The sequence below is a fragment of the Chanodichthys erythropterus genome, chromosome 22, assembly GCF_024489055.1.
Source record: "Chanodichthys erythropterus isolate Z2021 chromosome 22, ASM2448905v1, whole genome shotgun sequence".
In the NCBI taxonomy this organism is placed as follows: domain Eukaryota; kingdom Metazoa; phylum Chordata; class Actinopteri; order Cypriniformes; family Xenocyprididae; genus Chanodichthys; species Chanodichthys erythropterus.
The window spans coordinates 20,467,282-20,491,732 of record NC_090242.1 but is presented as its reverse complement, the minus strand read 5'-3'; the positions used below and the strand labels follow the sequence as shown (position 1 = coordinate 20,491,732).

At 35.9% G+C, this 24,451-nt stretch overlaps 4 protein-coding genes across 8 annotated transcripts in view; 1 reads left to right on the top strand and 3 right to left on the bottom strand.

Annotated features, from left to right (window-relative positions):
* The window catches only part of rai14 (retinoic acid induced 14), a 47,035-nt gene extending 42,635 nt beyond the window's left edge, over positions 1-4,400 (bottom strand). For 3 of the 5 annotated variants that reach the window (XM_067375614.1, XM_067375615.1, XM_067375618.1), the window contains exons 1-2: positions 4,274-4,400; positions 3,480-3,551 (exon numbers count right to left, since the gene is read on the bottom strand). In XM_067375614.1, the coding sequence (XP_067231715.1) occupies positions 3,480-3,551; positions 4,274-4,276 (75 nt within the window). In that variant the 5' untranslated portion in view covers positions 4,277-4,400. Of the gene's footprint in view, positions 1-3,479; positions 3,552-4,185 lie in introns of all 5 variants that reach the window. The other 2 variants (XM_067375616.1, XM_067375617.1) reach the window with 2 other exon arrangements.
* A 5,678-nt stretch (positions 4,401-10,078) lies between these two features.
* Positions 10,079-12,054, bottom strand: LOC137013082 (granzyme K-like). The gene is made up of 5 exons (XM_067376688.1): positions 11,656-12,054; positions 11,405-11,549; positions 10,822-10,969; positions 10,475-10,729; positions 10,079-10,374 (listed from the first exon to the last, which is right to left on the bottom strand). Exons 1-5 carry the CDS (start codon positions 11,717-11,719, stop codon positions 10,204-10,206), a joined length of 783 nt encoding a protein of 260 aa, XP_067232789.1. The 5' UTR covers positions 11,720-12,054; the 3' UTR covers positions 10,079-10,203.
* Positions 12,055-21,687: 9,633 nt separating this feature from the next.
* Positions 21,688-22,955, top strand: rxfp3 (relaxin family peptide receptor 3). Its single transcript, XM_067376565.1, has one exon. The coding sequence runs from the start codon at positions 21,717-21,719 to the stop codon at positions 22,953-22,955; it is 1,239 nt and encodes a 412-aa protein (XP_067232666.1). The 5' UTR covers positions 21,688-21,716.
* A 405-nt stretch (positions 22,956-23,360) lies between these two features.
* Positions 23,361-24,451, bottom strand: part of slc45a2 (solute carrier family 45 member 2) — a 19,823-nt gene continuing 18,732 nt past the window's right edge. The window contains exon 7 of the mRNA XM_067376002.1: positions 23,361-24,451. This exon is cut by the window's right edge and continues 38 nt beyond it. Coding sequence (XP_067232103.1) covers positions 24,274-24,451 — 178 coding nt within the window. The 3' untranslated portion in view covers positions 23,361-24,273.

Here is a 24,451-nt window from a genome sequence, read left to right as displayed (position 1 = left end):
CTTTAAAGGCTGGTACTTTATTTGAGGCTGGGTTGTGGGCAGTTCCTTTTTTCTTTTTTTTTCTTTTTTTCTTTTTTACAGATTTCTTATGCTTTTGCAGTCTACAAATTATTATGACTTTTCATGAGACTGGGTTAGAAAGCCACACTTGAAAGTTCATCTGATCTAAAGTGAAAATGACACAATCATGCTAAATAAGGATCATCTAGACAATTTTCATTTCCCTTTCCTGATTCATTTGTCAACTTCACCTAAAATACACTGGATAACTAGATAAATCTATTAAACTACATAAAAGCCCACACAACATCAACAGATAACGCATTACAAGTGCAATTTTCAATCGGAAAAAGGGTCTGTTAAGCAATTAACAGTCCATTCAGGCCACAATGTGATTAAATGTTATCCAAATATTTGTGATACAATTATTCCATTGCATCAGTGAAATAAAGTTAACAACTAAATGAGCTTAAATTAAAAAAAACAGGGACCCTATTAACTACATTACACGATAATGTTAATTGATTAAGAATCTCATTAAAGACAAGCTAATAAATAAAGAGATTAGGCAGTAATGTCAGCAGCCTGCAAAGTATTAACTTACATCTAGACGCTTACATGGGAAAAGAACCCCAAGCAAAAGTGGAGGTTTTCCAAATTCTCAATGACTTAAGCAGACCCAAAGTGAGTCCGTGAGCAGATAAAAGACAGCTCTCATCATATTAACATAGCAAAATTAGATATGTGTCTGCAATTGATTTGCGCACAAAAGATCTATTCTTGCAAGTGAAAGACAGAAGTCAAATAGTGTCGCTACCCTACTGAGATGCAATTAACCTGGTCTACAACAAGCTGTTTTCAATGTCTTGTACCTTACACATAAGGACTGGAATTTCATGCCACCCTGAGCAAGAAGCTAGAAAAAGCTTTTTATGATCCTCTCAAACATGCCACAAATACCAACAAATGTAATAATAGCACTATCTCTTGCTCTTTGTTATGCAATATGTTATGGGTACACCAGGATGGTTCAAATGGGACTACAAACACATGAAGTGCTGGTAGAGTAACATCACACATATTACAAGAACTTGGCAATGACTCAGATGCTCTTGTAAAATTATTTATCCTGGCAGTTCTGATCTCCTGTTTTGCTCAAGAATGAAATCCTGGCCTTACATGAAAATTCCTGTACGGTTCTGGACTGACACACAAAACCCAAAATAGAACCAGGAGGATATTTTGTTTCTCTTGTTCTTGATTGCCTCTTTTCCAGAAACTCCCTGTATGGGAAAGTACTGAAACAAGACTTTTAATTGTTAAGTGTACTGGTTACAACTGACACTACTAGCAGAAGCGATGACAAAATACAAGTAAAAGGAATCAAAACCAAAAACTTAAAGAGGAAGTTTGTTTTTTATTAATAGGGACAAAAGTGAGTGAGTGTGTGTACATATATACAATATCTCAATGAACACAAAAACAATTTCCAAAATGTTGACAAGACTAAGTTTAATATAACATCTGTTTAATTTATAACATGTAATTAAGGTTAATAATATAACTTAGGGTGATGCAAAATGAGTACACCCCACAACAAAAACTGCTACATCTAGTACTTTGTATGGCCTCAATGATTTTTCTTTGTATTCCTCACCTTTGCGACGCCATACAGTTTTGAAGCCATCAGTCCCAAAAACATTTATCTTGGTCTCATCACTCTAGAGTATAGAGTCCTAGTAGTCTTCATCTTTGTCAGCATGGGCCCTGGCAAAATCTAGGTGGGCTTTTTTGTGCCTGGGCTTTAGGAAAGTCTTCTTTCATGGACGGCACCCATGCATGCCATTCCTCTGCAGTGTACGCCATATTGTGTCAAGGGAAATGGTCACCCCAGTTTGGCTTTCTACTCCTTTAGATAAGTGCAGTGAACTTGCATGCCGATTTTCTTCAACCCTTCTCATCAGAAGACGCTCCTGTCGAGGTGTTAACTTCCGCGGACGACCCGGACATCTCTGTGAGATGGTTGCAGTTCCATCTTTTTTAATCAAAGCTTTGCTGATCTTCTTGTAGCCTTCACCTTTCTGGTGTACAGAAATTATTTTCTTTCTCAGATCTTGTGATATTTCTCTTCCATGTGGAGCCATTGCTGACAGCATGAAATGGGAAGGGGTTTTTACACCTTTTTATAGTCAACTGTCTGCCGGACTCCTGTGTAATGAAGAATTAGACTCACCTGTGGTTGAATTCTTGTTAAATTAGACATTTGTAGTCTAAAATTTAGCTTTGCTCCAGAGACTTTCAGTGGGGTGTACTCATTTTTGCATCACTCTAATTTGAATAAAACTGAACATTTTGTTCTCAAAGTTATATTATTAGCCTTCACGTTCATGTTAAAAGTTAAACAGATGTTACATAAAACTTAGTCTCAACATTTTGGAAATAGTTTTTGTATTGATTGAGATATTGTTTAAAATGTTACTTTTCAAAGGGGGTGTACTCATTTACGCTAAGCACTGTGTGTATTATATATATATATATAGATATTATATATAAAAAATACATACATGTGTATTAACATTTTGTCAGAACCTTTAGGCTCTAGTAAATGACATGCTATTTTGTTGCACAAATAATGCACAAAGACAGCCATGCAAAGTTCTACCTATAAATTGAGGGAGTAGATTACTTTATAAAATTATGTTGAAAATTATGTTTCTAGGCAACCACATTGTTGTGCAAGCAAACACCCACCATTTAGTAAAGATAAAAACAGTAAAGCTTGACTTAGCCTCCATACAAGGAGAAAATCAATATAATGAGCTGTGAACGTGGCTATGGCGAGATTGCTCTTAACAACATTCCGTGCAAATGTTCAAAATGCCACTGTGACCATGTGCTGGCAGAGAGTATATATTAAAAGTCAGCTTAGTTCTGTGGTTTGATGATCACACAGAATTTCACAGTAATCTCTATCCGCTGACTCAGCCCAAGTGGCAATGATTTGGCAAGCCAAAACATGAAATTATAAGCAAAAGCGTTTCATTTGTGCACATTCCTATACTTCAGCCTGAGACTGATGTTGTTCTATTAAAGGCTTAGAAATGATTGCTGAATCACATCTGGTGGCAGGAAGCTCCTCTGAGGGGTGTTTTTTCGCTCTTTCTTTGGGAGTGCAGAAGTTCTGTGCCTTAAAATCATACTCCCAGTTATGACTCAGTCTTCATAATAAAGCTGCAGACATGTCTGATTCTGAGTCATTCACTGATCATGCAGTCTAGAACATTCACAGAAACTGACCATGAAACTTTGCCTCAGATTCCAACTTAATGAAAATATAGACAACTATAAATGTCATGCCTGAGAATATGGTGTTAAATATTTCATGGAGAGACTGTTCATGCGATTCTCAATACAAAAGTTCAAGACCAACACACCATTCAGTTCCCGAACCAGCTGAAAGTACACTAGGTCATACTTACATCACTCTTCCTAAATTTTGCTTTCAGGCTCTTCATATTAGTCCATTCAGATTCCAACAGATCCCAAGACACCTGAATAAAATCAAACTTTAGTTAGTCACACACACCTACTCCAAAGCAAACTGTCGCTCAATGCGACGGAAACTAAGGATCAGGTCAGCACTGTTATTAATGGCAAAACTAGGACCAGGCTTTTGGAGGCAAAACAGGGTGGATCAAGTTACAGTGGCCCCAGTGGCAGTAGAACTGAATCTAATGTGTGTTCACTGAGCAAATTTTACAGTGTCAGAGCATTTTGTGTTCCTTTCCAGACACTTCCGTCCAGACACTCTGTGAGCTCCATAAATACACATAAACTGGGGTCACTGATATTCTTGGATCTTCCTGAAGAGTCTCCACGGGAAAGTGAAAAGTTTAGATGGAGTGTTCAGAAAGACTCCAACAAGATAAGAAAAGCAAACAGGACTGACCGCGCGCTTCACTAAGGAACAATGGCAACACTGTGTCCAACTATAGCTGACAGGAATGATTATTGTAAACAACACTGACATAAAAATGTAACATTGAAGCGAAATTATAACTATTTTATTCGGTAGCGTGAAGTCTGAAATGTTTCGTTCTTAAGTTCAGCAGAGTTCCAACTGAAATAGCTTTAAATTGGAAGGAAAAATACACGGGAAAAGAGTGTTTAGATTTCTGCACTTACCCACTTTGCAAAAGTTAAGCCGCACACACAGACCTCAGGGGTTTGTTGCTAACACACTTTTCCGAGTGGTGTTAAGTGCTTCACATACCATTTAGTGCAATTTGGACTCGTATATATCAGGAAAAACCGGTGGAAAATGCGAGCGGTGGGCAAAAAGGGAGAGACCAAGAACAAAGTTATTCGCCGACAACAATCCATTCAAGTGGCGCTCGCGCTGCCTCTGATTGTTCCCCGGGCAGATAGAGTGACGTCACCATCCATGTGTCCTCGTGACTACAGAGCTTGACTGTATATACTTTACAGTACCGATACATGTTTTATTCCTCTTACAAAATGTTTAACATGCTAGGAATAATGTTAACCAACATTTTTAATTAGTGGACCTTCTGTCTCCTAGGATGAATTTAAAGGAAAACATTTCCCAGCAAGACTTTTTTTTTATTTCTCTCTATAATGAATGTAAGAAATGTACTTTATACGTTGCAGTTTCCCATAAGAACGTAGGAAGTAAGTGCAAATATATTGTTAGTTCATTGGTAAGTATGTGTACAATTTATCAGCTGTAAACATTTGTAGCCTAGGCTATATGTTTATTATAATGATAAATGATTGCATCAGCCAGGGAATGTAATTAAAATAATGTGCATAATTTGCATTTACATTAATTTTTTAATTAACTTAACTAATTAAAGATTTTACATCATGATCTGTGAGTATGCTATTTCTATATCAAACCAGCCAGTATTTGAGAATTTTAATTAACAAACAAATGACTACTTCTGATTTATTGACTGCCAGCAAACTTGTGTTATGAAATCCTTGAGAAAAAACAACAAGTCATTACCATCACCATCATAAGTTAATTAAAATCGAATAAGAGCATTGGCTAATTATATAATGTTAATTTTCAAAGCTATACGCTTTAAAGGGAGATCCCAAATTCTTTTTAATTGGAATAGCTTATTATTTTTACCGTTGTAACAAACTATGGTTACCAAGGTTCACGGGACCAGTTTTATTCCATCTGGGCAAAGAATTTACCAGTGTCAGTAATCGCTCGGGAGCAGATATCTTTAAGATTATGTATATAGGCTATAAATAGAAGTTGTGAGCGATATGCAATAGCCTACTTTCCACTGGGACCGTAAAAGTGTCCTCGGGGTCTGAAGCCAAACGTGCGTATTCGATATAGTGACCTACTATCCGGTGCAGCAGTGCTGGGGAAGGGCGCCGCGAGGTGGACACGTCCAAAGGGTTTAAAGGCGTGTACTGTATACTAAATCAGATCAAGTCCATGCAAAATTATGGCTTGATAATAGCCACATATGGCATCAAACAGAACTGCGGCCCACCGACTCATATTGGGGAAGAAAAATATTTGCTGACAGAATGAGTTTTTGGTGTTTCTTTCCAAATACAATAAAGACTTGTATTAGAATCGCTGCTGTAATATCAAGCACATTCATGTTTCACTGTGTAATTTTGGCTTTCACTGTAGAATAAAATGCGTTGACAGTAGAACTAATAGACTGACAAGAAGCCCGCCCTTGTAATTTCCTCAGAGCTGCAACACATCTGTGGTCATGCAGCACCAGAACAAAGAATAACACCAATCCCACGCTTGTCTCTCTGGTTATTGTGGCGGGTCTGTTCCTTGGTGGTCCATTGCCGCAAGCGACAGGCTAATAAACACTACAGTAAGTTTAAACAACATTATTTAGGATACCTATCAAAAAAACATTGTCAAGATGAGAATATGAAAACATATTAAAAGCAACACACCCCCAGGCTATGGCACAGCTGCAACACAAGTTAAGCTTCTTTCCCCTTTTTTCCCTCTCTGAAATAAATAAAAGAAAAATACACCGTGTGCAGAATTATTAGTCAAGTTGATTTTCTGATCATATTTTTTTCCAAGCACATCTTACCAATTCCAGACCACACCAATCTTAATAACTACTTTTACTACTAGGCTGGGAATGAAAAACACCTTATATTCAGGTGTGCAGAATTATTAGCAGGTTTTCTTTTACAGATAAAATGAGCCGAAAAAAGAGATTTTACTCAGACTGAAAAGTCCAAAATTATTAGAATGATTATTTTTACCTTCATAAACTCTTGAAGGACCAGCACCACATCCTTTTGTACCACTGTTTGATGAATTCATCTTCCAAAATCTGGCAGTAACGTGTGGGAGTTCATTTTTAGTCCATCTCCTATCCTGAAAAGTCGTCTTGCAGATATGTAATAAAAATGATCTCCCAAAACCTAAAGGGTTCCTGATGGTTTCACACTTAATTCTTCAGCTTAATTCTTAATCCTTTTTCAGTTATCATGTGTCTTTTCTTCTACTATTTTTGTCAGACCCTGCTGACCCAATGAGCATTTCACTATCCATTGCTCATGCCTTAACTTTGCAACTTCTAGTATTGCATTAGTATTGCATCCTTCTCATTAGCATTTAATAATTATTAAATCTCTTTTTCGGCTCATTTTGACCATATAAGAAAACCTGCCTAATAATTCTGCACACCTAAATATAAGGCGTTTTTCATTCCTAGCCGTCATGAACAATTATATATCACTTATAAATGATTAAATACAAAATTAATAGTAGTTATTAAGATTGATGTGAAGAGGGTTTCAAGTACATACTTTTTAAAATGTACATCATTTCCTGCTTATTATCTTAAACCAAGAGCAACAACATTTGTACAGCCTTATACAGAATAGTACAGAATAATTATAGCCTTTCCCAAAGCCATGTGTTTCTGCATATTAATTGAAACAAGAATCTGCAGAGGGCTGTTTATTCTGTTTCCCCCACACTCATCCTTGTGGCCAATATACTGGTTTATCTCCTCATACAGTGGCTAAATAAAGCTTTGGACGGAGGTGGGCTTAGAGGTGACATCCTTCACCTCACATCAATAACTGATGCTGCAGGAAGAATCCACTGAGCTGGCAATGTACAGAAACAGCTATATGTCACAAAAGGATAAAGCTAGCTTTTCATCATAAAATTTCTCTGGGTCAAAATATCTCATGAAGGAACCCAATCGTTTCAATGGGCTCATGATCTCCATTGGTGCTGACAATGTGTCCACTGATCATGCAGTTAGTTGTAGTAAATATTTCAGTAATGATGAATCTCACATGAATAATATATTGCACACATATGCAAATCAGTATTTTTTATATGCATGCCAACATGCACCACTCATATAATGAATACAGTTTAGAACTAAAAATGAAATATGACTGAGATGAAAGATGTGAAGATTTCAAAACAACACTGTAAGGCAAATGAGGGCATCAGTATAACACACTCAGCTTGGATTACGTTTGGAAGATTGTTCCTGTACTGAATTAAAAATGTAATGGAATAGTAGGTTTCGGGCAAGGATAACTGCTAGACCATCATCTCTTCGAGGGAATCTTCTCTAAAATGAGTTAGAGTACATGCTTGATTACTGAAGTTTTCTGTCCAGGAGGGGGTAGTACTGTTCTGTTGTAACTACCACTCAATTTCACTCAAGCTTTCTGGCATCCTCTCTCCTCTCTGCTTAGAGCAGATTTGAAGAGGCTCTTGCATCATACACTTTCAACGAAAGACCTTTGAATGCTATCCACTTTGAGCTTAAACCTGGCAGCGAGCACAGGAATCAGGATAAGCACACGAAATATTCTGAATATATTGACCGGTGACTTGTGTCTCCACTTACACTGATTAAAGTCCCTACACAGCATCCTCAGCAAAGCAATTTTAGCAACTCAAGGAAAATGCTGCATAATGTCATGAAGACTGTGTCCTTTTACATTATATTTAATGGCATGACATAAGAATTTCGTATTAGCAATTATGAAAAATGCTATGTCTATATTGTCAATATATGTCTATATTGTGTTTTATTATGCTTTAAGACAAACCATGTGCAAATTCATAAATCATATTAGAGGGTATGCATCGACGTCACTTTCCCGCCGAAAACGCGCTCCCTCAGCTAGACTGAGTGGCAAAAGAACCAGCTGCGTAACTGGATTAATAAGAGAAACGTCGAAAACGCGAGTAAAACTAACGAATTAACCCTACAGGTTGGACTCGAAAGTGTTTCTTAAAACTTGTCAAATAAACCTAATCCATGGATATTGACATGCAGCCAGGAGTCGTGTTTCCTGACATTTATATGTGCATGATTTGACGCAGGGGAAATACATAAAGCAAATCTGCCTGTGAATATTTTATATAACTACAATATCGGTAGGTTTAAATCTGCTTAATCACTTATATCAATGTTATATCGTCATATTGTCCAGCCCTAAAACTTTTATAGTACCTATAGTTTTTGACAGTGTTGTTTATTAAAAAACACACAATTATGCATAATATAAGATGGAAAATATTTAATTGATGAGTCGTCAACATAATATATAACAATACAATATATAAGGTATGATTTTACCTCAAAATCCAACAATTCGACACAAAATTATAACTGCAAATCCATGTTTCTCTGCTGGAGTCCAGTTGTTTCTGTGAATTGCAGTGATCCATTTGCTTCTTTTTCTGTTGCTTTCTCTAGTTTTTAAATATATACCTCAGGGTTTGTGTCAAAACTATTTGTACAGTCAGCCGCAAAGCTCTTTCCCGTTTTGAATATGTTTTGTGTGTTTTTCGCGACATTCACGCTGAAAACCAATGCTGCTGCTCAGTCTTTTGCCACTCAGCGTGCGTGACCGAAGTCCTAACGGTCGACGGTGACGTCACGTGCATACCCTCTATAGGCCTGTTTCCCATTTAAAACTGTAGTGAAAAAAGACGCGGTTTGAAATCGCTTGTGTTTCTGACGTCACAAACCACCTTGTAACCAATCACGTCAATATGCAGCGGGCTTTAGCATATTATATACCTTGACCGCTCTGAAACAGGAGAGTCCGGTATATTCCGGTATATTTTTCTGTTGATATAAAAAATCGGGTAGATTTGGCGATAGGCCTATAGCGCGGGCTATATAACGAAGTATATGCCTTTCTTCACTGACGTTAAGGATACTGGTTTGTAAGGTTACTGATTTTTAGAAGACAGCTGTCTGACTCGCGAACGGGAACAGTTTGTGTAACATTAGCAACACATTATTAGCTGTTTGATAATGTAGTCAAGCAAAAGGCTAATCATATTAATCATACCATTATGTGTCTAGTGTTGTAAACAGCGATACCATTGTGCTGCGTTTACCTCAGTAAGTTCACCAAAGTGATCTCTTTAGTTCGTTCGAGTGAGTGGAGGCGGGGCTAATTAGCATATTCATATATCTGTGTATAATAAATGAGGCAAAGGTGTAGAATTACATTCAAGCCATTTTAAGGCATGAAGATTATTATTTTTTTTAATGTTTAAGTGTCATTTTGGTGATCAAATATGAGTTTTGAGGGATACAATTATTGACTACAGGGGGACTTTAAATGTAGACTTTTGATGTAAACTTAAATATCTAACCTCTGTTGCACAAATTTTCAAACCAAGTATGTAATTCTGTTCTTGACTCTGAAAAATGTTTGTTGTACATCCTCAACAGGAGGTATCAGTTTGTTTGTCTGAATGTGTTTTGAATACAAATATCATAAAAGCCAATGGGAGTTTAACTGATTAACTGGTGTTAATGTGAAATGTGTTCAATGTAATGGAAGACAAACAAGACAGAATACATTTATAATTAAATTAATCTACAGTCATTAACAGTGACATTTAGAAAATTGAGGATAAATTGAGTTTCAGTTGTCAAACCATAAAAATGAATATGATTCCATTTTATAAGTTTCACCAGACAACAGATCATCATCTTCTGATGTTTATTTAACCATAACAAGAGTGACCATCAGTAATAAAGCACAGTGGAAAATCTTGAAAAAAAGTTTGGTATTGTTTTATTTAACCCTAATTCCAAAAGCATAACATTTTAAAAGTTACAGCAATCTAAACTACAAACAACAGTATATATGCTGGAAATGATTAGGTTCTTAAAAAGTTGTGCTGTTGAATTGTTTTTTCAGTATGCTATTGATCCAGGAGATGTGTTTTTTGGAGAGAAATGTGTACACAGTCGGTTTCTTGGGATTAGCGCATCCTCTCGACCCTGACACTATTCCAACCATGTTTTTCTTGCATTCCAGAGGTCCACCGGAATCTCCCTAAAAAAAGAAAACAAGGTTCTTTTTTCTTCAGACAGTTAAAGGGATGATTTCAAAGAGGCTGCAACAGCCATAAATCAAATACAACAATATGACATACCCAACAGGTGCCACTCTTTCCCTGCTTGTTTCCTGCACACATCATGTCTTTGGTGATCACAATATCTCTCTTGTAGTCGCGGTTGCACTGATCTCTGTCAACAACCGTCACCTCTAACATTTGCAGTTTATCAGAAGCTTTCATGACATTAGAATCAGTAGTTCCCCAACCTGTCACAACACATTTTGTTCCAGGTGGAACATCTTGTTCCTTTTTAGGGATTTTTTTGGGTTTGGCTTTCACTTTTTTTTTAAGCTGCAGAAGAAAAGTCAATGCTCAAATGCATACTGTGTAAAACGTCATACGTCTAAATGTCTAAACAACAACCACATTCAGTTCATCCTTACCTTAATGAGCATAATGTCATCTTGTTTAGTCTGTGCATTGAAAGTTTGAGGTTTCACATAACTGTGGATGTCAACGCGCTGAGAGCCTTTACTCACTTTACTCAGAGACAGAGATCCTATGAGAACCGTCACAGATGTAATGGGTTTTCTGAAATAGAAAATTGACTTAGATGTGCTTAGAACTTCTAAGAAACTGAGGACTTAGCATTTTATATATATATATATATATATATATATATATATATATATATATATATATATATATATATAAAATGCTAAGCCCTCAGCCCTTATACATACATATATATATATATACATACATATGTATACATATATATATATATACATATATATATATATATACATACATATGTATACATATATATATATATATATATATATATATATATATATATATATATATATATATATATATATATACATACATATATACACACATATATATATACATGTATAAATTATTAAAAGATTATGACAGTAGATGTCATAACCTACATGTCATAACCTTAGCATTTTATATATTTATATATATATATACATATATATATATATGTTGCCTTACTCTTCGCATTGTGCTGAAGTTAAAACCCATTGGTTTTGAATGAGGATTCCCCCACACACATGGTCCTGGTCCTTCTGAATGGACACCATCCACGTTTGAAGTTTTTTGACATCTTTGCCTCCAATAATGGACACCTCAGAGCAAGCTGGAACAGAGATTTTAAAGGCGGTTACAGATTAAACAAAAACAAACTGATGAATTTGCAATGTGAACTTTTTGATCAAACTCTGTGACAGATAAATAACCATTACCTGCTACTTTGAAAAAGGTGAACGCCAGGAAGTGATACACAGTCAAATATCTGCAAACATCCATCTTGCAGACCTTTCTCTCAGCCAAAAGTCAATGTGCTGCCTCAGACATCCAACAATGCCAAGTGTAAGAGCAATGAGGAAATAACTGTTTTTCAGTGCGTGTTACTTTGTGGTCAGAGCAGAATCAAAAGGTGTGTAGACGTGGGAGTGTTTGCATGCAATGTGATACATCTGTTTTTGCAAATTTTAAGTTGACATTTAGATTATGACATGTAGGTTATGACATCTACTGTCATAATCTTTTCTGTAAATGCTATTCATATGAGAGAGCAGAACTTTAAAAATAAAGGTGCTTTAAAGCTAAGAGAGAGTTGTAAAAGCTCTTTAAAGACAGCCAAGCTCTACTGACTGTATCTATTGCATTCTGTTGATTAAAACAGTAAATAATTTAAACCCACATCGACATTTACAAAATTCTATGGGACAACCAACAAACAGTAAAACTGTTATCCCTAAAGACTTATTTAGTATAGGATTGTACTTTACAAACTACTATGGCACAAGCTTGTATCTTCTGCACTAATCATCATTATCGAACATAGTCCAACAAAACAAAAGACAATTCTTTTTCAAGTATTCCTCCCCTATTAAAATAAGTCTGAGAGGGGTTCTTTGTGACATGAGTTAAGACATGAGTCTTGAAAGTAAATGTCTCATCAGGGGACATGTACCCCTCACTGAAAGATTAATGTGAAACTAAAATAACGGGTTTTCACACCTTCAGAAGCAAAGCAGATGCTTCAAAGTAGAATGCACGGCTGCAGTCTCCTGCTGCGCCAACCTACCAATAGACGTGTGAATCGCAGCTGGAGATTCAAATGAAGACCCAGAGGTTTTTATTTAACCTCATGTCAAGAAGATAAAATAAAAGATCTTGGGAGGGGAATATGAAACTGTTTTATAAAACAAGTTACTACTTGCAAATATTTTACTTTTTTGACATACAAATACAGAGCTGTTACAGCTTTTGAGCTGATGTTGTGAAGAATTTCAAGAAGACTGGAACAGAAAGCTGTGTTGTGCTGTGGTTAATTATCATTGCTGTTCACATTATCATTACAATATCATGATACAGTAATTTAGATTATAATACAGATACATTAATATAGAGGAAGATAAAACAATACGTAACGCCTGAGGTCAAATGATCACCACGAATGCCACAATCAACTAAGTGGAACTTTGGGAAATTGAAGCTCTCTTTCAAGCACAGGAAACAAAGCACATATTTTCATCTGTTTGAAATGTTGTGGTCTTGAGAACAAACACACACTGGTACATTCTTCCAGTTCCAGATGATGCTGCCCAGATGTGCAATCGCATTTATGAACACCTTTTGAGCATCTGCTTATGATCACAACAAAAAGTAAAATATGCATCAAAATACCACCATGACAAACAAAAAGACCATGGAAAAAAATTTGAGGTTTACATTTTCCCATTTTCTTTTTTTATGTACTGTATTTGGTGGCACTAAAAGGGTCTTAAATCATTATAGCTGCGAGCAGTGATTATCCGGGTTTAAGTGCTTTAAGGCCTTTAAGCATATGCATAAAAAGGTATTATGTTTTAGCAAGCATGTAATCACTTAGATCATAGATGGAAATTTTCTAAATGACCCTACTATAGCTACCTAAAGGCCAAAAATTGCAAAAAATCACATCATATACAATCCTTTACGCATGTGAAAAATGTGAAGGTGCCCCCTGGTGGCCTATTTCTTTAAAATTTCTCACAGGCCTCTAGAGCCTTGAGTCAAACAGGCCGAGCAAGTTTTGTTCCGATCGGCCTCTGTTAACCTTGCCTGATAGCTGCTCAAATTTCATTGTTCACCGCCACCCACATTTTTCGAGAAACGCGAATGTCCGCAAAGGCAGCCTTGGCACATTGGACAAAGACACCGCATGCCAATTTTCTACTCAATCAGACTTAGGATTGCGTAGTTATAGCCATTTTTAATTTTTTCACATGTTATAGTGCCACCAAGTGGCAAGTCACCATGCCTTTTTCCCACAACCACAGAATGAGCTCTTACATATGTGTGGCAAGTTTGGTGAAAATATCTCATTCCGTTCACAAGTTATAGCCATTTTAGTCAAAGTGACTCTGCTCTCTTCAAACATTTTGGCAGCCCTTAGAGACAGTGAATCAAAATTTTAACTTTTTTTTATAATTATTGACAATCCCACTTCAGATAATCATGCTGCACTGGTTTGGTTCTGATTGGGCCAAAAACCAAGGAATAGTTCTCAAAAGTACGTTTTTCAAAAAAATCCAAAATACCCGAAAATTTCGTCATTGAATCCAAGGCATGTATTTCATCCATACTGAGCCAAGGATTCCAACTGAGCCTACGCCTAACAGTTTAGGAGTTATGAGCGATTTTGTACTTTTCACTGCTGTAGCGCACCTGTCAGGCCAATCGAGGCAAACCTTGGTGATGTTGTAGATGATCTGGGTACTACCACCAGCCCTCAAAATTTAACCCTTATGTGTTGTTGGGGATGTTTTCATCCACTATGGGGTGTTTTTGAATCTTAATTTGGCCACAACTTTCTCTGTGTTTCAGCAAATGGAATGGTTTTTGGTGACAAATCTTGTTTTGATACATATTTTGGGAAAATGCTTTAAAAATGTTCAAAACCTCAAAAATACACTGTGGGCAAATTTACTACCCTTTCATTATGTTCGTGGATGAAAACATCCACTAAATTAAACTGCTGTAAAAATGTATCAGATTTTTTATTTTTTTTTGCATAAATCTGTTAATCAACCTCAGTCCTGATCAAAACTACTAAATGTTTAAAAAAAACTGTAAAAATGACAAATTTTACCTCTTCCCAACAGGGAAAACCACCATCAATCAAGAATGCATGATTATATGGTGCCATGGCTTTGCAATCAATGTTGTTATAATGGAAATCAACGGGGCAAAAACAGCCACGAACAGTAAATGAGGGAGAAAAAAATTAAAATCTGATGCTGCACAAAAACTAACAATGCATCAAAACCAATGTTGTTACTAATCTTTCACATGTCCAAGACTGTGATAAAAAGTAAAAAAAAAAAAAAAAAAAAAAAAAAAATCCAGTCCACAACAAGTCATTTTGTGTTTTTTCCCCAAATCAGTGAAATCATTTATAAACTTGGCAATAAAAGAGTAAAAATACTGGATTTTTTAAAAACATTTAGTAGTTTTAATCAGGACTGAGGTTGATTAACCGATTTATGCAAAAAAAAAAATGTGAAAAAAATATTTATCTGATACGTTTTTACAGCAGTTTAATTTAGTGGATGTTTTCATCCACAACATAACAAAAGGGTAGTAAATTAGAACAATACACAAGGGTTAAAGTATCTACAACTTACGATTTGGTACTACAAAATGATAGGATATCCTTGGGCTGTCAGCATTATGCAAGCCACATTAGCCATCTATGATAATATCTATGATAATATAACTGTTGGCAAAAGTTACAAAGGCATCATTGGATGGAATGGATTTGAAAAGCTACAAAAAGTTGCATCACTGATGAAAGGTTATTAGAGGGAAATGATGGGACTCTAATCTCAAGTAAACAGAATTGATCTTAATTAGCAACCACTAAAGACCTCTGACTGTGAAGTATTTTCCCATGTGGTTACGTGTTGAGAAAGCTAACAATCAGTGAGTGCTGTTCAGATTTCTAAAGTGTGTTGCACAGATGCTATCATTAAGATAAGGAATCACAAATTAATGGCATGTTATGCTTCAACTACCCACAAACTCATTCCTGTGGCATTCTTTAGGTTAAATACAAAACAATACCATTTTTATAAAGTATTATATAATACATTTATACTAATGGGAAGTCTCAGTTCAAGACTACAAACAATAGCCAGCTACAGTAGGTAACCATTAGTACAATAAAAATGCCTGCGTGAGTTCTCCATTTATAAGCTCTCAATGATTTTCAAGTAATGCCATAAAGAGATAATTGAGAATGGAAGATCTGTTGGTAGCATGTTTCCTTGTTCAGATCTACATTAATCTACACACTTCTTCAGCATACTACAGCTCTGCTGTGGCAGTTTAAATTGGCTGTGCTCATGCCTTGGCAGAAGACTGAATAAACAGGCAGCTTCAAATAAATGCCCTTGATGCAAACCGTGTGGTGTCATTTTCATCAAGGAATTCTTGTGCTTGAAGGCATAATTACAGAGTTCATGCACCTTCAGCGTATTTATTCATGGATGTGAACATCCGAGAGGTTTTATCTAATTCATGCCTTTGGCATGACAGCCTTTACTTAAGAGGCTATTTCAAGAGATCTCTCAAAAATAACTATTTATTTATATGTTTGTATATTTATATACTGAACCTAAAGTGATTTGTTAAAAGGATGCTTGAGAAAATGGCATATAGAGACAGTGATCTGTCTTATGGACCTGTGCAGAAAGAAAAAAATGTTTTCATTTCATGGCTCCGAATACTAGTCCACCCAAAAATGAAAAATGTCATCATTTACTCACCCTCATGTCATTCCAAAAGCCCTCCATGACTTACTTTCTTCTGTGAAACACAAAAGAAAATATTGAATTAATGAATGTTTCATCCATACAAAGAAAGTCAAAGGCCATTCAGCGAATGGAAAAATTTGGAATTCAAATGTCCAGACCTCTCTAAAACATATTGTGACTCAACTTAGAAATAACAAGAGTAAATTAGTTGTTTTTTGTTCTTTCAATAAAATAAATAAATGCTAAATAGAATGTTACAATGACACAGTAACAACTCCCACAACACCTCTCTTCACCTTCATTTTTTTTCAGTTCTTTATGCCATGTTTTACTTCTTAATTTATAAATTTCAGTTTAACCTGTCAAACTTTTTCATAGTAACCGGATTAGGTAACACAAATGAAATGACACGCGAGTATCACAGACATTCTGAGTTTCAGTAGATCTGATTTGTAGTACTAATCTGTACCCACCAATGTAGATCCAGCAGAAACCTAGTTTGCTTCAACTGAGAATTTGTTTCCTTGAGGAAACAGATGACTAAATGAAAAAGTATATGCGGCACAGTGGGAGCAGCTACCTGTGACAAGTTTGTGACTCATCCATCACTCAGCCTTAAGCAAACAACAAAGCCAATTACTCCTTAAGACAATGCATGAAATCAAAGCTCAAAATCCTGAAAACTGACAGTTTTTTTGTACTTTTTTGGTGGAATGGGGAATATTCAGATGACTGAACAATTCTTTGTGACAAAAACATGTAATGTATATGTACATAAAAGTGTCTAAAATCCTCATGTCATTTGAAACCTTTTTTGTATGGTCATCTAGGGACCATCACTGTTGCCCCCAGAGAAAGAGAAAAAAATAAAAATAGGTGAATGACTCCCTGGGAAACACCTAATTTATGAGTTTCAAAACTTTCCTGGAACCAGCTGGTTTAACATATGGTAGCTTAAATTGTATACATAAATTAATACAATTTATGCATTAAAAAAAGCTTATGATAATTCCACTCATCTTTTCCTCCATATACAGTCTGCTCTTTTTTATATATAAAAATGTGAACATATTGCATTTGAAGCATTTTTAAACATAACTCTGTCAGGCAGCATGACATTTAGTTTTCTTCTTGCTCTGATTGAGCTTGTAATGTTTAATGAAATGTTCAGCAATATGTTTTTTGTTTTTTTTTGGTCTTTCTTGTCACATCAAGAAATCTTTCCAATACTCACACCTGAAACGTCTGACCTAAGTTTGAACCCACAACACAACAGAAACAGGCTTGTGTTCTACTGTGAAAACATGAGCTTAGACGGTGTGCGAGTACAGTACCATTCAAAAAGGACAGAGGGAATGCTCCGAGGGAGCAAGAATGTTGTGCTCCATCCTCAGATATCCATGTTCCCCTGTCTGGATACCATGGGGAGATCTGATTAATTATTTATATGAGCACAAAAAGCAGAGACTTATTTGATTGATCGCCATGCTTCCACATTCTACATATGCACTCAGATTCATAGAATCCTGTCAAGTGAAATATTTGTGTACTGCTTGAGTCAATAACACCCTAATAAGCATTTATTTGAATTGATTTTAGAATGTCAGAATTAGATCAGTCAGATTTTATTTCCACCTTTACTTATTCCGAATATGATGTTTCCAGATTCAGAGTAAAAAAGGAAATGTTTTATTAGCTGACCTTGTTTAAGAGCAGGACTATGACTAAACATATAAACCTCTAGACTAGACAGAACTTTAGTAGAGCTTTAATGGGTTCTATATGTGATAAATAAATCACATATATCTACAGTACCTGCCTGAGAGAAATATAGTGCCTATAACTATAGTGGAGCTTTAATTGGTGCCATAAATACCCAAATACTAATAAAACATATTTATTTAAAAAATAAAATCATAGTATATTATATTATTTTGATAAATAAACACATCATGAAGAATATTGGGCCATGTTCCAATTTCATTTCCTGGCTGCCACTGGCACCCAAAGCGAGAAATTGAGCCTGTTCTGTGTTAGGGGGAGACTTATTCGAACTGACCTTTGAAGTTGTAACAATAGTTGACGTAATATGGTTGCCAAGAAACTGTTTTGCGAGGTGAGTTAGAGTCTGATAACTAGAGCACAAAATTACTAAAGACAGTGACTCTGGTAAGCAACGAGAGACTACAGAAACACTGTAGTAGAACATCTCAGGTCAGCATTAACAATCTCTAGACCTTAGAATTTCTGCTGCTTCAAACACATTATTGTACTTGGGGACTGTCATTCTGTTTTTTAAAGAAAAAAAAGCAAACTTTTTTTTTTAAACCAAAAACATTTACTGCATTTATTCTCACCTCTTAACTAGATCGAATCAGAAATCCCACAGGCACCGCAGAGCTTCATTAAACTGTTTTTGTGCACCATCGCAAGCTGATGATGAGGATTTGGAGAAGGGCAGGGATCATTAGATCTGACCTGAAAAAGGAGCTTATGCACAAAACAACCCTGGAGCAGTTTATAGCAGAAGGCAAAATGATGAAACTTTCAAAGGAGACTGATGCTAATAAACCAGCCGTCACACAAAACTTGTCAAAGTGGTCTCTCATCTCGTCTCTCATCTGTCAATGCAATATTATCAGTATGCCATTAATGAAGAACATAAAAAAAGAATCAAATAAATTACACTGAAAAATGGTGTGAGAAAGAGTGAGAACCTTCAGCCTATCAATCAAGAGATAACTAACCTCCACTGAAAAGGTATGATTTCAAAAACAAAAGCACTTTATATGCAAATCTGTATCTTTTCTGTTCTGCAGACACAATACAGAAGATATTGTGGAAACAAGAGCTAGTGGTAAACTGTAATGTTTAGTGAAATATATACTGTATATTTTATATATATATAATATATATATATATATATATATATATATATATATATATATATATATATATATATATATATATATATATATATATATATATATATATATATATATATATATATATATAAAACATACAGTATATATTTCACTAAACATTACACATATATATATATATATATATATATATATATATATATATATATATATATATATATATATATATATATATATATATATATATATATATACAGTGGCATGAAAAAGTATGTGAACCCCTTGCAGAATCTGTGAAAATGAGAATTATTTTAATAAAATAAGAGGGATAATAAAAAATGCATGTTATTTTTTGTTTAGTACTGTCCTGAGTAAGATATTTTACATAAAAGATGTTTGCATTTAGTTCACAAGACAAAACAATAGCTGAATCTATTAAAATAACCCCATTCATAAGTATGTGAACCATTGATTCTCAATACTGTGTGTGGTTACCTGATGATCCATGACTGTTTTTATGTTTTGTGATGGTTGTTCATGAGTCTCTTGTTTGTCCTGAGCAGTTAAAACTGAGCTCTGTTCTTCAGATAATTCCTCCAGGTCCTGCAGATTCTTCAGTTTTCAAGCATTTTTGCATATTTGAACCCTTTCCAGCAGTGACTGTAGGATTTTGAGATTCATCTTTTCACACTGAGGACAATTTAGGGACTCAAACTCAACTATTAAAAAAGGTTCAAACATTCACTGATGCTCCAGAAGTAAACACGATGCATTAAGAGCTGGGGGGTTAAATCTTTTGAATTCAAATATCAAGGTAAATTGTACTTAATTTTTCTGCCAGGAAACATGCAAGTATCTTCTGTTGGTTCCGAAGGGCAGTACTAAATGAAAAACAATTATATTTAAACAAAATAAGAAAAATTGTGACATCTTCATCCTGTTCAAAAGTTTATACCCCCGACTCTTGATGCATCGTGTTTCCTTCTGGAGCATCAGTGAATGTTTGAACCTTTTTTAATAGTTGTGTTTGAGTCCCTCAGTTGTCCTCAGTATGAAAACACAGATCTCAAAATCCTACAGTCACTGCTGGAAAGGGTTCAAATATGCAAAAATGCTTGAAAACTGAAGAATCTGCAGGACCTGGAGGAATTATCTGAAGAACAGAGCTCAGTTTAACTGCTCAGGACAAACAAGAGACTCATGAACAACCATCACAAAACATAAAAACAGTCATGGATCATCAGGTAACCACACACAGTATTGAGAATCAATGGTTCACATACTTATGAATGGGGTTATTTTAATAAATTCAGCTATTATTTTGTCTTGTGAACTAAATGCAAACATCTTTTTATGTAAAAAAAAAAAAAATCACACTGGGGAAAAAAGATAAAGTTCACTTATTATTTTTTATTTTTTTGTCATAATAGCGGGCATGTTGTCACAATGGGAAACTGGCATATTCTGTTTTTAGAGAAATTTAAAAAACAAATAAATAAAATTATAAAAAACTAACCAAACCATGAATAATCAAAAATATGGAAAGCAAAAACAAAAGCAACTGTATTAATTTTTTTTTTTAAAACAAATTGTATTTAAACATTTAAAAGATGACAACATGTACCAACATTTAAATATATATATATATATATATATATATATATATATATATATATATATATATATATATATATATATATATAATATAATATATATAATATATATAATATATATAATATAATTATGACAATTATGAAAAATACCTGTCCTAATTTTGTCCTAAAATCTACCATCATTACACTTTCCTGAAAGTATGCAGTGTGGTTTCAAAAAATATATATTCACTTGATTAGCTAACTGCTGTTATTTAAAAATGTTATTGAAAATTTAAAAAGAGTGGCAGCTGCATTAACAAAGTAGATATATAGTCTATTTTGAATCCGAAAAGTAAGCCTCGACTAACTGCCAGTTGGTCACACTTAAGACAGTTTATGTAACTGGCCACTGATAATACTAATTTTGAACCAGCATTTGTGTAAATTATTAGCCTATTTATTTTTTTACTCAAAACCACATAGCCGTAATGACAATTTCCCCATGTGACAAAGCTCCTCTATGTGCTTAAATAACAGGCTACTTCAAAACACCATTCAGTGCATCAATTCATAAATCGTTACAAATGAAATAAAGTTTAATATACTGCAAACTTTTATACTGCAGAAAATACATTTTCACACTCTATTGAACCATTCAGAGCACCGCATCACAGGGATCACCGCTGTCTGTGATGCGTAAAAGCGCACGCCATCCAATCCATTGGCACTTGGCTCTATAAAAACGCAGCGAGCTGTCAGTGCGCGTGAAGAAATGCACAGACAACAGAATTGTCCGAAAAACATTATTAAAATGAGGATAAATAAACACCCCTCATAGTTCGACTTATTTAAATCGATTTAAGATCCCATGGTCTTAAATATCACCGTTGCAATGCGCGCGCAAAGACTTTGTCTAAGGAAAACTATGATGACAATGTCAGAGAGTCAGGAGAAGTTGGAATGGTAAGATTCAGGAATGAGTGACTCGAACAGGATGGAAGAATTACACTGAACAACAGCAATGCAGAAGACTCTAGAGATGCAAGACGAGCGCACCGAGTACGCGTCTGGAAGTCTCCCGTTAAGTGAATACAACGCGAGCTTCGTGGTCAACAGGACCAATCTCTCGTGGAGTGACTTTCAGGATCTAGCCGATTTGGATAAACCCGACTTTATGGGAGACGGATCTGCGGTCCTACGAATAATGATCTCCATCATTTACTCGGTTGTGTGCGCACTGGGTTTAATCGGAAACATCCTCGTCCTCTATCTCATGAAATCCAAACAAGCATGGAAAAAGTCTTGCATCAACCTCTTTGTGACCAGTTTGGCGGTCACTGACTTTCAGTTTGTTTTGACACTTCCCTTTTGGGCTGTGGAGAACGCCATGGATTTCACTTGGCTGTTTGGGAAGGCGATGTGTAAGATAGTGTCTTATGTCACGGCTACGAACATGTACGCCAGCGTGTTTTTCCTCACGGCTATGAGCGTGGCGAGATACTGCTCCGTGGCTTCGGCGTTAAAAAGTAGGAGGCGCCGGTTGCGTTTCTCCGCGCAGTGGATGACTGTCATCATCTGGATAGCAGCTGTCGGTGCCGCTCTGCCAAATGCGATATTTTCAACGACCGCCACCGTATCTAACGAGGAACTGTGTCTGGTGAAATTTCCAGACCGGAGCGGAGACGCGCAGTTTTGGCTGGGTTTATACCACGCGCAAAAAGTACTTCTGGGGTTCCTCATTCCGTTTGGAATAATCACAATCTGTTACCTGCTTCTTTTGCGCTTCATTACTAGCAAAAATGTGAACACCTCAAGCGCTAAGAGAAGATCCAAAGTGACCAAATCTGTGACTATCGTCGTTTTGTCTTTTTTCATGTGCTGGCTGCCGAATCAGGCGTTAACAGCGTGGGGTATCTTAATAAAACTCAATGTAGTGCACTTCAGTTACGAGTATTACACCACACAGGTGTATATCTTTCCAGTCACAGTCTGTTTGGCACATTCTAACAGCTGTCTCAATCCCATTCTGTACTGTTTGATGAGAAGGGAATTCAGAAAGGCGTTGAAAAAGCTATTTTGGCAAATTACATCGCCTTCTGTGACGAACATGAGACCGTTTACCGCCTCCACGAAGCCAGAGCAGGATGAACACGGTCCCGCGCTGGTTCCGCTCAGTCCCGAGGAGCCCGCGCTTATTTTCTATCCTCCGGGTGCCGTCATGTATAACGGAAGAAACGACCTTCTGCCTAACAGCACTTAACGAGAAGTTGTGTTGAGTAAGTTTTCAGACTCAAACAAAATAGCTAATTAGCTTGACTGCCGCAGCCGCAGACTAAACACCGTTCTGGAGTACCTTTTAGAAGTGGATGGGAGCCTGCCCAATTCAAAACATTCTTTAATTACACGGCTCTAAATCCAAACCGAGTTTTACATTTAACGCTCCACTCTCGCTAGTGAGAGAAACCCTTTCCAAGCGTTGTTCAAGTTCCACTCCGCATTCTGGAGCTGTGAAAACAATCAAATTAAAGTGAAAAGGTGTTTAAGTATTATAATTCTTCACAGCCTATCCACAGAGCACAATATGTGGATCTATATATTTTAATGTATCAGATGGTTTGCAAAGAAATATACATTTGCGGTTTTCACTATGAATGTGTCAACAATACCTGATATTTATTAAAGTAATTAACAGTATGGTACAAATGTGTATTTTTGGACAATCATTACCCTAAGAAACCATTAACCTGCTGATAAACATCTTGCATCGGGTTGAATTTGCTGGTAAGATAAAATAAATAAATAAATAAAAATCCTCAAAACAAACATCCATTACCAGACAATATACTAGCCTGAACAGGTTTGGAGACTGCTGCAAACTATCTTAGGCTTCTAGATGTTTTTTCATCACGGTAAAGATCAAGTGAATCATTAAGATGCTGTGTTATCATTATAGGTCTACATGTGAACTTGTGACAGTTATTTGTAAATTTGGTCAGTTATTTGCATATGATTTTATTGATTTGTCCAACTTTGTCGTCAGATTAAAAAATAACACCACATGCTGTCAAGATGTCGGTCCTAATTCTATAAAAAGGCATAAATAAAATTAATACAAGCTGAAACAGTTTACATCTGAGGTACAACTCTCTGCCAACAGTACATTGATTATGACCGAAATAAAGTCAAATGATCATCTAAAATGTTTGCATTTCTTATTCACTTTAAGCAAAACAATAACTGGATTATTTATTGGGGTTTGACAATGGACATGATAATTCTCATTGTTTTATGGTAAAAAAAATTCACCATTCAACCATTCACGAGTTGCAAATAAAACATCCATCTTGTACAATTTTGTCAACACCTCTTTGAGTACATATAGTCTTTCGCTGATGAAGGCTGTTACTGGCATGTAAATTAGAGTGCAAAGAGAAAGACTTGATGGAATCAGTGAACGGACGCAGACGTATGGCTCAGCACCCACAACATATGTCTTTTTCCTGCTCGTTTTCAGTGAATATAGGAGATTGACCAGATGAGATAGAGAAAGGTTATTTATTTGAGGCTTAATCTGTACATCACATAAAGAGCGCAATAAAGAGGCAGCCAATTAGGGATACTGTTGAGGCAGAGAGCACCACTACAATCACACTGCCTGCTAGATTGACCAGGGCTCCAAGTCCAGCTCCCACTATGACCTGAGCCAGCTGCACCATGCAGGTAAGAGCTGCACAGTCCATGCCAGTACCACGACCT

Excerpts from the sequence above, each read along its gene's own strand:
- LOC137013082 (XM_067376688.1), bottom strand. The coding sequence starts at position 11,719 with ATGGATGTTTGCAGATATTTGACTGTGTATCACTTCCTGGCGTTCACC. Across the intron at positions 10,970-11,404 it reads ACTTCAGCACAATGCGAAGA|AAAACCCATTACATCTGTGA; the intron begins GTAAGGCAACAT and ends TTTCTATTTCAG. Across the intron at positions 10,375-10,474 it reads GAAAGAGTGGCACCTGTTGG|GGAGATTCCGGTGGACCTCT; the intron begins GTATGTCATATT and ends TTCTTTTTTTAG.
- rxfp3 (XM_067376565.1), top strand. The coding sequence starts at position 21,717 with ATGCAGAAGACTCTAGAGATGCAAGACGAGCGCACCGAGTACGCGTCT.